At 43.4% G+C, this 15157-nt stretch overlaps 1 protein-coding gene across 3 annotated transcripts in view; it reads left to right on the forward strand.

The window, feature by feature from the left end:
- LOC118391052 (zinc finger and BTB domain-containing protein 16-A) overlaps nucleotides 1-15157 on the forward strand; it is a 155848-nt gene that overhangs the window by 48794 nt on the left and 91897 nt on the right. For all 3 annotated transcript variants that reach the window (XM_035782023.2, XM_035782025.2, XM_035782024.2), the window contains exon 3: nucleotides 2365-2462. In XM_035782023.2, the coding sequence (XP_035637916.1) occupies nucleotides 2365-2462 (98 nt within the window). The remainder of the gene's footprint in view (nucleotides 1-2364; nucleotides 2463-15157) is intronic.

Raw genomic sequence — 15157 nt, forward strand, 5'->3', positions numbered from 1 at the left:
ATTCAGCTCCATCTCTATCTCTCCCCTCCAGATGGACAGAAGCCTCCCGTTTCCAACACCTCCCTGGCCTCCATGCGTATAAGGTTGAGTCGGTACACATGCTCCCCTCTCTCCAGCCCCTTGCAGTCCCCTTAATAAGTCCATCTACTCTTCATCAGCTTTCTGTACCAGGGGACAATGGCCAGATTGAGGGGCCACAACAAAAGGCCTTTGAAAAGTCCCCTACAGTAAGATGTTGTGTTTGTGTGCATCACTCAGTGTCCCCAAGGTGCGCGGACCCCTGGTCTTTTCCCAGCTCCCCTCCTGCCACAGCCGCTCGCCCACCATCGCGTTTTGAAGTGGCCCTTTTATTTTTGAGACGTTTACAGGCCTTTTTAATTACTTACAGCTTGCCAAAGGGCTTTGCTGCCTCATTCTTCCTTTTGTTTGTCGAGGTCTTTCCACAAATCCTACTCTTGTTAAACCAGCCATCAGGATTTTGTAAGGTTTCTAGTTTTTCTCACTCTCTCTCGCCCCTTTTCCTTTTGTTTATTTTGATTTGTGATTTTTCACTCTCCCCCTCGGTCCTCAAAGCGGTTTTCCATCAATTAATCTTAATTGAAGTCACACCAGACTTCCTTGCTTAATAATTCTTGCCACCATTGTCACAGATGGCTTGCTCTCGTTTGCAGCAGGAGCTGTAAATCAATTTTGATTTGGCGTTTGACATCAATCAATCGTCATTTTTCTCCCCAAACATCCTCTGCTCTTTTGTGAGACGCGAAGATGGATCGCTGTGTCAAGTTTACGAAGTTCAGATCTCCTTATCAAGGGTATTGTTTCCCTGAGAACTCGCACACTAAGACAATTTTTTCCGTCGTCTGATTTGATACTGAGACAATCCAGCTTGAAGTGCTCTGATTATCACTTCATTCAGGCATACAATGCACTCGACACAAAACCGCTCCTCACCTGAACATAAAAGGGAAACTATTTTGGTGCATTCTTCTCACTCACTCATCCTTTTTTACATACCATTTTCTCCCAGCTTTCGACAGTTTGGTGACTAGTTTAATTGTGCACAAATAGAACCGGAACATATGTCTTTTGTTTCCCATTCTGAGACGTACCACAGTTGGCGCCGAGGTGCAACCATTGAGCTAATTACTTCTCTGGTAACAATTCCAGAATGCTGTAAGCATGCTAATAAAAATACATTTGGCTTACCATTTTTAACAAATTGCCAGCGGTCTTTGAGCCGGTCAGTGGGCTCTGGCGAGGCCCACTTAGGCAAGAACATCAATAAAACAATAAAAGGGCATACCTGCTAGGGGTGAATGTTTATATGTTTTATGGGGGGGGTGACCTGAGCATTCTCTCTGAGTGTTGTGTTCTTAAGCGCGGCATTGTTTGAAGTCGTTCTGTGTGTGTGTGGACTGTCAAACCATTCTTGATCTGCTTATCTCTTCCTTGAAGGATGCAGTATGTCTTAAAGATAACATGGCCAAACTACAGTATGTGTGTGTGTGACGTTCTCGAGGGGCTTAGCGAGGCTATCTGCAAAAATGGCAATTGTTTGCCAATCTGTGTCCTTTAATTGCTTCAGAACAGATTTAGATACATCTGAACAAAAGCTAATTTTGGATCTGCCCCTGGGGTGTTTGAGGATTTTGCAACAGATTGAGTTGTCAAGGTTCCTACCACATCGCCAAACTGAAATCTTCACATAGGTTGTCCAAGGTTGCCGAAGGTTGCATAGTTATCTAACCCCCATTTTCCTTTTCTGTGTAATTAAATAGTTAACCTTAGTTTAGGCTTGACCTTCTGGGCCACAACCATGTAGCTCGGCACCAACGCGTGTTCCTTCAGGTGGTGGCCATTTTGACTGAGCGATAAAGGAGCCATTCCCATAACAAGGGTCCAAAATAAAAGGAATTGACAAGGGGACTCAAAACTGTCACGAAATAATAAAGGCTCATATTGTAAACCGGCTTCCCTTGTACGTCTCTGTGTAAATCATAGTCCACTTTATAGGACCTAATCCATCCAATGTGCGTCAATTCTATGACGGGTGTGCATGCTTGCCACAGTAACACCTCCAGTGGAATAACAGTTAGTGATTTTATAGCTGGAATAAGGTCGAGCTCCGTTTACTGTTATGCTTTGATGTACTGATTCATGGTCGGTGACGCTGTCTTACCAGTATCTGAGAAGCAAAGTGTTTGACAATACAAGGATATCATTGTGAGCAACACTGAACAGTGATGTAGGCAGCTGAATGTCAAATCACAGGTTTCATTCATGAATGTATCTCTGTCTGATTTTGATATTGACTGTAAAATCCAGACAATGTCCTGAAGATGTGCTTCTCCCTCGTCTTTACAGGAAGCTGCACAGCGGTATGAAGACCTATGGATGTGAGCTGTGTGGGAAACGCTTCCTGGACAGCCTACGCCTTAGGATGCACTTGCTGTCTCACTCAGGTAAGAATCAACACTTGTGTGTCTGTACAGATATCTGTCTATGAATGTGTATCTATACTGCATGTATTTACAAAAACAATACTGTACATGTAGAGATTTTTCATCCTGTGTTATACCCTGTTTTAACAATGCATAGCAAAACAATTGTACTTTTTCTTTTGTTTACATTTTACACTATATGAACATGAACATTATGGAATTTGATATAGTCCCAGTCGGTATTGAATAGAACTCTGCGGTCCCGTACGCCTTGGTGGAAAACAACCCATGGGTTCCTACCACAACGCCAACGTTACCCCAATGTGCTTGTTTAAGTCAGTTACATAACTTCATTCAAGAAAAGTACATGTCTAAGGATGACTTTTCAACAGCGCCTGCTCCCGAGTGTTCTCATTACGTAATATCATAGAACCTCCCCCATGCCCCTTTTCATGACGGTGCTAGCAGCCACGTGAGTGCTTGCTACCAACCGGAACAGTAAGCTAGCCAAGACCAACATCACCAAAAAAGAGATTATACAGATGCAAGTAGTGAGTGGAGTTAAACGGACTACACATAGCTACGTGTAGCCTACCTGGACACCAGGTCCCACGCCAAGTAGCCTGAAGCCACAGGGCTTTTCGTGCAGGCTCTATATCCTTAAGTGGGAGCATTGCGAACCGTAGGTTGGGATTTTTGACCTGGTTACATGGTACGTTGAACAACACAGCAGCTTCTCGGCATCTTTTGTTACTTCTGTCTTACAAAAAAATGTACAACGAAGTTGGCTCTTTTACACTGGGGGTTAATGGGATAGAATTTTTAGTGTGTCACGGTTGTCGTAAGAACGAGACCAAGGCGCAGCATACGTAGAGTTCCAAATCTTTCTTACTAAGTGAAACTTCAGCAAAACAATAAACAAACCACAAAACGTGACTAAGTGGTGCACAAACACAAAACAATGTCCCACAAACACAGGTGGGAAAAATAACTACTTAAATATGAGACCACGATTACCAGCTGCCTCTAATTGGAATCATATAAAACACCAACATAGAAAATATAAACTAGAACACAACATAGAAATTATAAACTAGAATACCACCTAGTCACGCCCTGACCTACTACACCATAGAGAAACAAGGGCTCTCTATGTCAGGGTGTGACATCGTGGTCTAGGGGAATTCCTTACTATTGTGTGAATATCGACTCAGGGTATTGGCTGTGCATTGTACAGGCTTGATATTGAAATGGGATAACTTCACTGAACAAAAATATAAACGCAACAATTTTTACAGTTCATATAAAGAAATAAGTCAACTGAAATCAATTCATTAGGTACTAATCTATGGATCCCACATGACTGGGAATGCAGAAATGCAAATACCTTTAAAAAACAATAGGGGCTTGGATCAGAAAACCAGTCAGTATCTGGTGTGACCACCATTTGCCTCATGCAGCGCTACACTTCTCCTTCACATAGTTGATCAGGCTGTTGATTGTGGTCTGTGCAATGTTGTACTGCTACTCTTCAATGGCTGTGCGAAGTTGCTGGATATTGTCGGGAACTGGAACACGCTGTCGTACACGTTTATCCAGAGCATCCCAAACATGCTCAATGGTGACATGTAGAGAGTATGCAGGCTATGGAAGAACTGGGACATTTTATTTTTGTATGAATATTATATTATGAAAATGTTATTTTACATAGACAACCAAACAAAGTGCACCACCACACAAAGTACAATCAAAGGAATAAGGATACAGGAAAACATTACACAAAAAGGCAGTCATAAAATTGAGAAAAAAATATATACAAACATCACAATTATAACATGGGGCATTTATGGGAGCTTTTCTACATAGGACCATAATGGAGACCAGATTTTCCAAAATGTATCAGACTTTAGTGTAAATCAAAGGTAAGTGCCTTTATGGGTATAATAGCAGACGCTTGAGAAAGACACATTCTCGCAGATGGTACATCAGGCGTGGACCATAATAACAATATACATTTTTAGGCTAAGTAAACAAGGGTATTGAACAGATGTTCAGAGTCCGGGTCAAACGCAACATTTACAATCAAAGTAGAGGAAAATATACATTTGGTGAAAAAGCTACTTGCAGATATTCTTTGTGTAAATGAATATCATTCCAATAAGACTAGATTCTGCTACAGTACCAAACAAATGTGCATGAAGGTGCCAGTATCCTGTTTACATTTGAAACGTAACTGTGATGCATTGGGAAACATTTTATGAAGGCAGACAGGTGTAAAGTAGGTTCTATGAAAACATTTGAAATGTAGTTCTTGTATGCTTATGGAGGTGCATTTGGGGTTGACCCTTTCACAGATAGAAGCCCATTCTTCCTCACCAAATGCATGTCCAATGTCTCTCTCCCAAACATGTCTCAACGCGTCATAGGATGAGGCACTTCTGTTCGCTAAAATAGAATATATGTCGGAGATTAAAACTCTCAGAACAGTAAGATTCTTAAATAGTTTTTCAACTTCAGTAATTTGAAAACATAGTATATCGACTTTCTTCTGACTCTCGATGAAGTATCCAATTTGTAGGTACTTAAACAAATCTTTGTTGGGTATGTCAAACTCAGTTTTTATCTGTTGAAACAATTTAAGAGTGTCCTGAGTAAATAAAGGCATAAGGTCAGCAATACCCTTCGTCTTACAGTCCAGAAGTCCAATACTCCTTTTTTTTTGGGGGGGGGGGGCAATCGGTGACCAGAGTGATGTGGTCGGGAATCTGCAAGTACCTCCTTGCATCTTTCAAAGCTAAGAGTGTATTATGTACTGAAAAATCTCACTATTTTTTCTATTCTGGTTAGAGACCGTTTGCCCTGTTCTGTGAAGGGAGTAGTTCACAGCGTTATACGAGATCTTTAGTTTCTTTGACATTTCTCGCATGGAATAGCCTTCATTTCTCAGAACAAGAATGGACTGATGAGTTTCAGAAAGAAATGTCTTTGTTTCTTGCCATTTTGAGCCAGTAAAATCGATCCCACAAATGCTGATGCTCCATATACTCAACAAGTCTAAAGAAGGCCAGTTTTATTGCTTCTTTTATCAGGGCAACAGTTTTCAGCTGTGCTAACATAATTGCAAAAGGATTTTCTAATGATTGATTAGCCTTTTAAAATTAGCAACTTGGATTAGCTAACACAACGTGCCATTGGAACACAGGAGTGATGTTTGCTGAAAATGGGCCTCTACACGCCTATGTAGATATTCCATAAAAATATCAGCCGTTTCCAGCTACAATAGTAATTTACAACATTAACAATGTCTACACTGTATTTCTGATCCATTTGTTATTTTAATGGACGAAAAATGGGCTTTTCTTTCTAGATCAAGGACATTTCTAAGTGACCCCAACCTTTTGGTGTGTGTGTGTGTGTGTGTGTGTGTGTGTGTGTGTGTGTGTGTGTGTGTGTGTGTGTGTGTGTGTGTGTGTGTGTGTGTGTGTGTGTGTGTGTGTGTGTGTGTGTGTGTGTGTGTGTGTGTGTGTGTGTGTGTGTGTGTGTAACACATTCTTATTTACAATGACGACCTATTCTGGCCAAACCCTAACCTGGACGATGTTGGTCCAATTGTGCGCCGCCCTATGGGACTCCCAATCACTGCCGGTTGTGATACAGCCTGGAATCAAACCAGGGTCTGTAGTCAAATCAAATTTTATTTGTCACATACACATGGTTAGCAGATGTTAATGCGAGTGTAGCGAAATGCTTGTGCTTCTAGTTCCGACAATGCAGTAATAACCAACAAGTAATCTAACTAACAATTCCAAAACTACTGTCTTATACGCAGTGTAAGGGGATAAAGAATATGTACATAAGGATATATGAATGAGTGATGGTACGGGGCAGCATACAGTAGATGGTATCGAGTACAGTATATACATATGAGATGAGTATGTAGACAAAGTAAACAAAGTGGCATAGTTAAAGTGGCTAGTGATGCATGTATTACATAAGGATGCAGTAGATGATATAGAGTACAGTATATACGTATGCATATGAGATGAATAATGTAGGGTATGTAACATTATATAAGGTAGCATTGTTTAAAGTGGCTAGTGATATATTTTACATAATTTCCCATCAATTCCCATTATTAAACTGGCTGGAGTTGAGTCAGTGTCAGTGTGTTGGCAGCAGCCACTCAATGTTAGTGGTGGCTGTTTAACAGTCTGATGGCCTTGAGATAGAAGCTGTTTTTCAGTCTCTCGGTCCCAGCTTTGATGCATCTGTACTGACCTCGCCTTCTGGATGATAGCGGGGTGAACAGGCAGTGGCTCGGGTGGTTGTTGTCCTTGATGATCTTTATGGCCTTCCTGTAACATCGGGTGGTGTAGGTGTCCTGGAGGGCAGGTAGTTTGCCCCCGGTGATGCATTGTGCAGACCTCCCTACCCTCTGGAGAGCCTTACGGTTGTGGGCGGAGCAGTTGCCGTACCAGGCGGTGATACAGCCCGCCAGGATGCTCTCGATTGTGCATCTGTAGAAGTTTGTGAGTGCTTTTGGTGACAAGCCACATTTCTTCAGCCTCCTGAGGTTGAAGAGGCGCTGCTGCGCCTTCTTCACGACGCTGTCTGTGTGAGTGGACCAATTCAGTTTGTCTGTGATGTGTATGCCGAGGAACTTAACTTGCTACCCTCTCCACTACTGTTCCATCGATGTGGATATTGGGGGTGTTCCCTCTGCTGTTTCCTGAAGTTCACAATCATCTCCTTAGTTTTGTTGACGTTGAGTGTGAGGTTATTTTCCTGACACCACACTCCGAGGGCCCTCACCTCCTCCCTGTAGGCCGTCTCGTCGTTGTTGGTAATCAAGCCTACCACTTTTGTGTCATCCGCAAACTTGATGATTGAGTTGGAGGCGTGCGTGGCCACGCAGTCGTGGGTGAACAGGGAGTACAGGAGAGGGCTCAGAACGCACCCTTGTGGGGCCCCAGTGTTGAGGATCAGCGGGGTGGAGATGTTGTTGCCTACCTTCACCACCTAGGGGCGGCCCGTCAGGAAGTCCAGTACCCAGTTGCACAGGGCGGGGTCGAGACCCAGGGTCTCGAGCTTGATGACGAGCTTGGAGGGTACTATGGTGTTGAATGCCGAGCTGTAGTCGATGAACAGCATTCTCACATAGGTATTCCTCTTGTCCAGATGGGTTAGGGCAGTGTGCAGTGTGGTTGAGATTGCATCGTCTGTGGACCTATTTGGGCGGTAAGCAAATTGGAGTGGGTCTAGGGTAGGGTGTCAGGAAGGGTGGAGGTGATATGGTCCTTGACTAGTCTCTCAAAGCACTTCATGATGACGGAAGTGTTAGTCATTTAGCTCAGTTACCTTAGCTTTCTTGGGAACAGGAACAATGGTGGCCCTCTTGAAGCATGTGGGAACAGCAGACTGGTATAGGGATTGATTGAATATGTCCGTAAACACACCGGCCAGCTGGTCTGCGCATGCTCTGAGGGCGCGGCTGGGGATGACGTCTGGGCCTGCAGCCTTGCGAGGGTTAACACGTTTAAATGTCTTACTCACCTCGGCTGCAGTGAAGGAGAGTCCGCATGTTTTCGTTGCAAGCCGTGTCAGTGGCACTGTATTGTCCTCAAAGCGAGCAAAAAGGTTATTTAGTCTGCCTGGGAGCAAGACATCCTGGTCCGTGACTGGGCTGGTTTTCTTCTTGTAGTCCGTGATTGACTGTAGACCCTGCCACATGCCTCTTGTGTCTGAGCCATTGAATTGAGATTCTACTTTGTCTCTGTACTGACGCTTAGCTTGTTTGATAGCCTTGCGGAGGGAATAGCTGCACTGTTTGTATTCGGTCATGTTACCAGTCACCTTGTCCTGATTAAAAGCAGTGGTTCGCGCTTTCAGTTTCACGTGAATGCTGCCATCAATCCACGGTTTCTGGTTAGGGAATGTTTTAATCGTTGCTATGGGAACGGCATCTTCAACGCACGTTCTAATGAACTCGCACACCGAATCAGCGTATTCATCAATATTGTTATCTGACGCAATACGAAACATATCCCAGTCCACGTTATGGAAGCAGTCTTGGAGTGTGGAGTCAGCTTGGTCGGACCAGCGTTGAACAGACCTCAGTGTGGGAGCTTCTTTTTTGAGTTTCTGTCTGTAGGCAGGGATCAACAAAATGGTCGTGGTCAGCTTTTCCGAAAGGAGGGCGGGGCAGGGCCTTATATGCGTCGCGGAAGTTAGAGTAACAATGATCCAAGGTTTTTCCACCCCTGGTTGCGCAATCGATATGCTGATAAAATTTAGGGAGTCTTGTTTTCAGATTAGCCTTGTTAAAATCCCCAGCTACAATGAATGCAGCCTCCGGATAAATGGATTCCAGTTTGCAAAGAGTCAAATAAAGTTCGTTCAGAGCCATCGATGTGTCTACTTGGGGGATATATACGGCTGTGATTATAATCGAAGAGAATTCTCTTGGTAGATAATGTGGTCGACATTTGATTGTGAGGAATTCTAAATCAGGTGAACAGAAGGATTTGAGTTTCAGTATGTTTCTTTCATCACACCATGTCTCGTTAGCCATAAGGCATAGTGATGCCTCTTTCACTGAGATGCAGTGCCTTAGGCGGCTGCAAAACTCGGGGGGATCTTAATCAGATATTTTGGCATTTCATTGTTCTATCTTGTACATTGTGAAGTATAAAGAGATTTTTAGAAATCGCAAAACGTATTATTGATAAGCAATGATCATAAGAAGTGGAGCCATCTGCCATCCATATAGATTTAATCAATCGTTCAGACTGTTACCAAACTCATAATATTTTTGCTTGGTAAAAATCAATGTTTTATTTTTTACATGCTTTGTGTGCTCTAAATTGATTTTGGCCTTAGCACAAGCTAGTGAATTCCAGTTCACCTGGGTTGATTATTAAGAAGTTCTAAATGCTTTACAGCCTCCAATTTGTTCCTATTTTCCATTCTAAGCTTCTTCATGATCGAGGCTTGGGAAATGATATGACCCCTTATATTTTATTTAGCAGCATCCCAGATAGTTGCAGCTGAGACAGGAGAGAGTTGATTGTCGAGACAGTAATGTGAACACTTATCTTTGACCACAGAGCAGAATCCTTCATTGTTAAGCAGAGACCTCTCGTTTTTGGGGATTGTTTTGCCAATTTCAGTATCTATATACACTGGGGCATGGTCAGAAATGACTATAGAACCAATATCACATGACTGGACAAAATGCTAGTAAGTAGAGGGCCTAAAAAATAGTTCAATCTAGAATATGAATTATGGAGTCTAAAGTAGAAAGTATAGTCTCTGACATTAGGATTTAACTCTCTCCATACAGTATGTCTACTAAACCAGATGAATCACAGATGTATTTGAGGCTCAATGATTCGAGACTGGAGCAGTTGATGATTTATCCAATTTACCCAAAGTACAGTTAAAATCTCCTGAAATAAACCCAAGTCCCTTTCAGTATTGATTAAATAAAAAAATAATGTCAGACATAAATTTGAGGGAGTATAGTAATATGTTGAAGTATATTACCTGTAATCAAAATAAACCGTCCTTCATGGTCTATCTTGGTGCTCAAATATAAATTGGACATTTTTTCTTTTTATTTAATTTTTTTTTCACCCGTTTTCTCCCCAATTTCACTGTATCCAATTCTTTAGTTAGTCTTGTCTCATCGCCGCAACTCCCATACGGACCCAGGAGAGGTGATGGTCGAGAGACCCGTGCGTCCTCCAGCTTCTTGACACAATACCCACTTAATCCTGAAGCTAGTTGCACCTTTGTGTCGGAGGAAACACTGTGCACCTGGCGACCATGTCAGCGTGCACTTCACCCAGCCCGCCACAGGAGTCGTTAGTGTGCAATGAGACAAGGACATCCCTGCCGGCCAAACCTTCCCCTAACCCGGACGACGCTGGGCCAATTGTGCGCCACCCCATGGGTCTCTCGGTCGTGGCTGGCTGCGACAGCGCCTGGACTCGAACCCAGAATCTCTAGTCGCACAGCTTGCACTGCGCTGTAGAGCCTTAGACCACTGTGCCACTCGGGAGACTGACATTTTTATTTTCAAAGATGGCAGTGCCTCTTTTGTTTGAACTAAAAGAAGAAAAGTACACATGGCCCACCCAGTCCCTCTTCAGCTTAGCGTGTTCTGTTGAAGATAAATGGGTCTCGTGTAGCATCGCAATTGAAACCCTTTCCTGTTTTAAGGATGTTAGTATTTTCTTAATCTTGACCACATGCCCACTACCCCGAACATTCCAGGAGCTTTAAATTAACTGTTTATGTTACAGTGGTATTAGACTAAACCCAGAATGAGTAGTGCATCACAAAAACAAAACAATTAATAACACGCTTGTGTAACGCTAAACTAAAATAAAACCTACAAATAAAAATATAACCCCACTGCCAAGTCTCAAAATGAAACGACAGAACCAAAAATAGTACCTACACTATTTTCTGTCACGCTACTAACAGGAAGCCCATTAAGTGTTTATGTCCTATGTTGAATAATGGCGAATTAACATAGATCTATGGACATGTGAATGAAAAATGAATAGCCTAATATTTTAAATTGTCCTAAACATTATCACTATTGCACTCATATGCACGTGCTGAACACATAGTCACATGTAGCCTCGCCTATATACTGTAATAAGAATGCCACCCCATTTTGATAGTTAACAGGTTCAAACAGAAAAGTTTCACCCCTTAGTGGAGAGGCCTCAGAAAATGTCTTTACGTAGCCATGTTGAAACGCCACCCCCGAACTGGGACATTTTCAACTTCCAGGAATTCTCTACAGATTCCTGCGACATGGGGCTTGTGCATTATGTTAAAACATCCAATTGTGTTCATTTTCCGTAGCTTATACATGCCCATACCATAATCCCACCGCCACCATGTGGCACTCTGTTCACAAAGTTGACATTAGCAAACTGCTCGCCCACACGATGCCATTACATGCTGTCTGCCATCTGCCCGGTACAGTTGGAATTTGGATTAATCCGTGAAGAGCACACTTCTTCAGTATGCCCGTGGCCATCAAAGTTGATCATTTGGCCACTGAAGTTGATTACAATGCCGAACTGCAGTCAGGTCAAGAACCTGGTGAGGACGACGAGCACGCAGATGAGCTTCTCTGGGACGGTTTCTGACAGTTTGTGTGGAAATTATTTGGTTGTGCAAACCTCCAGTTTCATCAGCTGTCCACTGGTCTCAGATGATCCTACAGGTAAAGAAGCCAGATGTGGAGGTACTGGGCTGGCGTGGTTACACGTGGTCTGCGGTTGTGAGGCCAGTTGGACGTACTGCCAAATTCCCTAAAACTACATTAGAGGAGGCTCATGGTAGAGAAATTAACATTAAATTCTCTGGCAGCAGCCCTGGTGAACATTTCTGCAATTAGCATGCCAATTGCACACTCCCTAAACTTGAGATAACTGTGGCATTGTGTTGTGTGACACAACTGCAAATTATAGAGTGGCTTTTTATTGTCCCCAGCACAAGGTGCAATGATCATGCTGTTTAATCAGCTTCTTGATATGTCACAACTGTAGGGTGGCTGGATTATCTTGGCAAAGAAGAAATTATCACTAACAGGAGAGAAATAAGCTTTTTGTGTGTGAACATTTCTGGGATCTTTTATTTCAACTCATGAAACATGTGACTATCACTTTGCATGTTGCATTCATATTTGTGTCCAGTGTAGTACTCACGGATATGATTTCATGAACAGATAAAGACCCATAACATTAGATATATTTCCGGATTTACAACGGGCTGCAGAGGTTTTAAATCAACATTCAGTGGAGATTTTGGCCCCATTGGTTTAGGGCCTGGGCCATGGCATTAGCCATCTAAAAGCCATGTAATTCAACACACAGCAGCTATTGATCCAGCCAGGCTGACACTGGCCACGAACGGCCTGTGGATTCAGGGCCTACTTAGTGCAGTTGGGCTTTTTTCTTTATTGGACTCCTCTCTTCCTCGGGCCTTAAGTGCAGATGGTTTATAGACGGTCTGTAAAAGCCATTGGACTCTGGGTTCCCTGTTGTGTAGGTTTCCCCTTACCCCTCCACGTGTTGGCCTGATCCAACCTCCTGCCCACCCACACGACATATGGGACTCCAGCCACCCTAGTCATAGACTGTTCTCTCTGCTACTGCCCCTCAAGCGGTAGTCTAGGTCGGCACACTAAGTCTAGGTTCAAGAGGCTTCTAAACAGCTTCTACCCCCAAGCCACATGACTGAGGGAGAACAAACAATGGTGACATGACATCTCTCATTTCCATATAATGGGAGAGAAACGAACAACACTGTTGTGTTTCCAGTGTGGAAGGAACATTGTGTGGTCGTATGTGGAAACATATGTAAATCAAATAAAAATGTATTTGTCAAATGCGCCAAATACAACAGGTGTAGGTAAACCTTACAGTGAAATGTTTACTTACAAGCCATTAACCAAAAATGCAGTTTTAAGAAAATCTCCCCCCCCCCCACTCCTGAACATCTAATCAAATGGCTACCCAGACTATTTGCTTTTTAATTTTTTTTATTTTACCCCTTTTTCTCCCCAATTTCATGGTATCCAATTGTTAGTAGCTACTATCTTGTCTCATCGCTACAACTCGTGTACGGGCTCGGGAGAGACGAAGGTTGAAAGTCATGCGTCCTCCGATACACAACCCAACCAAGCCACACTGCTTCTTAACACGGTGCGCATCTTATCTCTTACTTTTTTGGGGGGGATATTTTCTTAACTGCATTTTTGGTTAAGGGCTTGTAAGTAAACATTTCACGAAGGTTTGCCAACACCTGTTGTATTCGGCGCATGTGACAGATAAAATTTGATTTGATTTACATATGTTTCCACATACAACCACAATGTTCCTTCCACACTGGAAACACAACAGTGTTGTTCATTTCTCTCCCATTATATGGAAATGAGAGATGTCATGTCACCATTGTTTGTTCTCCCTCAGTCATGTTTCAAAGGGGTTTTGAACAAACAAATTAGTATCTCGCAATTAATGCCGGAGTCTGGGGCCCCAGGATGTAGCAACACAGGTTTTGATTTGTCGCCGAGGTGGCTCTCCCGCCATGTTGCGGCGGGGAGATGAATGACGCCTCACGCTGTGCCGGTGAATTGGCTCTGTGCACGACTCAGCATGTAAAAATACAGCTTTAAGGAAATATATTATGTTTATTTTAGAATCCCCTTCCAAATCCCCACTACTACACATTCGCTAGTCAGAAAGACCACAAATACAGCTCTTGTTTGACATCCATAATAAAAAGCATGTCTGTATTAAAGCTGGCTGTGACATTTATGACTACAACAGTGTAATAAACACACTGCAGGTCGGAGACCCCAACACATTCTCCTAGCCTCCCCACTTTCTCAGATCCTGGAGCCAAAATCCCGTGACACAACATTGAGTTTCTTCTTCTCTCTGAAATTCAGCAGAGTTTGTATTGTACACTGCCACCTCAGGCAACTCCTGCTGCGACAGTAAGACGGTGCGTGTAATCAAGCAATCCTTAGGGGAAGAATTATTGCAATGTGGAAGTTTTAAAATGAGTCGGGTAATCCTGGACTCAGCCGCTTCTCCTTGCCTCAGTGAAAAACTATAGAAGACTTCAAAAGAGGGTTTTACTATGGCTTGCTTAGCTCCCGGGTGCCTGTGGAAATGAGTCTTCAGCACCTAGGCTGCATAGTAAAGGCAGACCTGGTTGGCCTTAGTTTCACCATCCTGATTGAGTCCAGATCTGGTCTAGCATCATCATTAACCAAGTCATTCAGGAGATCATTGGTCCAATCATTATCAGAGCTGTGAGTCGTGACGAGTATGAAGTGGTTACTGGATGATAAAGCTGACTGCTTTCAACAGGTGAGTAGGTAAATACTCTGACCTGACAAATTCTTGGCCACCCTCCAGAAATACTTAATTGAAGTTGTCAATGGGTGGCAAGCTAAAAAAGGAAATGGCAAACAACCGTCTGCCTGCCTTTTCACACACATTTGAAACTCTAGGAAGAACCACAAGAAATGATTCCCCTCAACAATGAAAAGTGAGTGAAGGATGTGGGCAGTGTATTTTTAGCTCAAGCGCTGAAACTTTCGCAGGGCTGGCTGGCTTGACGCACAATGCCAACCTGTGCTGTGTACATGTCAGTGTTGACTCATTGGAGCTTTGGTCTGGCGTAAAGCAGACAGGCGCTTCTATCAAGACAGCGACGGTTAGGGAGAGACGAGCGACGAGCCGAGGCCCTTTGATATTTTTTTTTGCCTCAGACTTTCAACTTCTTTTCCATCCCGACCTCGGTGCGTGTCTTGATTTTTATCATCTCTCTCTCTCTGAAATGACAGCTCACAGGTCCCTGTATCTGCCCCCCCCAAACCAGCCCCCACCCTTCACCTAGCCTCAGACATACAGACAGAGAGTGAAAGAGAGATGGAAGGCGGGCGGGAGGGAGGAGGACGAGGAATACTTGTTGGTATGCACAGTGTACTGTGTGGGGATGTTTACCTTTTCAGACGTCGCTGTCCCTCCCCTCCCCGCTCCAGTCCGCCAGTGCAGCCTGTCTCACTCACATTCTCTTCTCTTTCTCTCTCTCTCTTTCTCTCTCTCTCTCTTTCTCTCTCTCTCTTTCTCTCTCTCTCTTTCTCTCTCTCTCTCTCTTCTCTCTCTCTCTCTCTC

This window comes from Oncorhynchus keta, chromosome 12 (assembly GCF_023373465.1).
Source record: "Oncorhynchus keta strain PuntledgeMale-10-30-2019 chromosome 12, Oket_V2, whole genome shotgun sequence".
In the NCBI taxonomy this organism is placed as follows: Eukaryota; Metazoa; Chordata; class Actinopteri; order Salmoniformes; family Salmonidae; genus Oncorhynchus; species Oncorhynchus keta.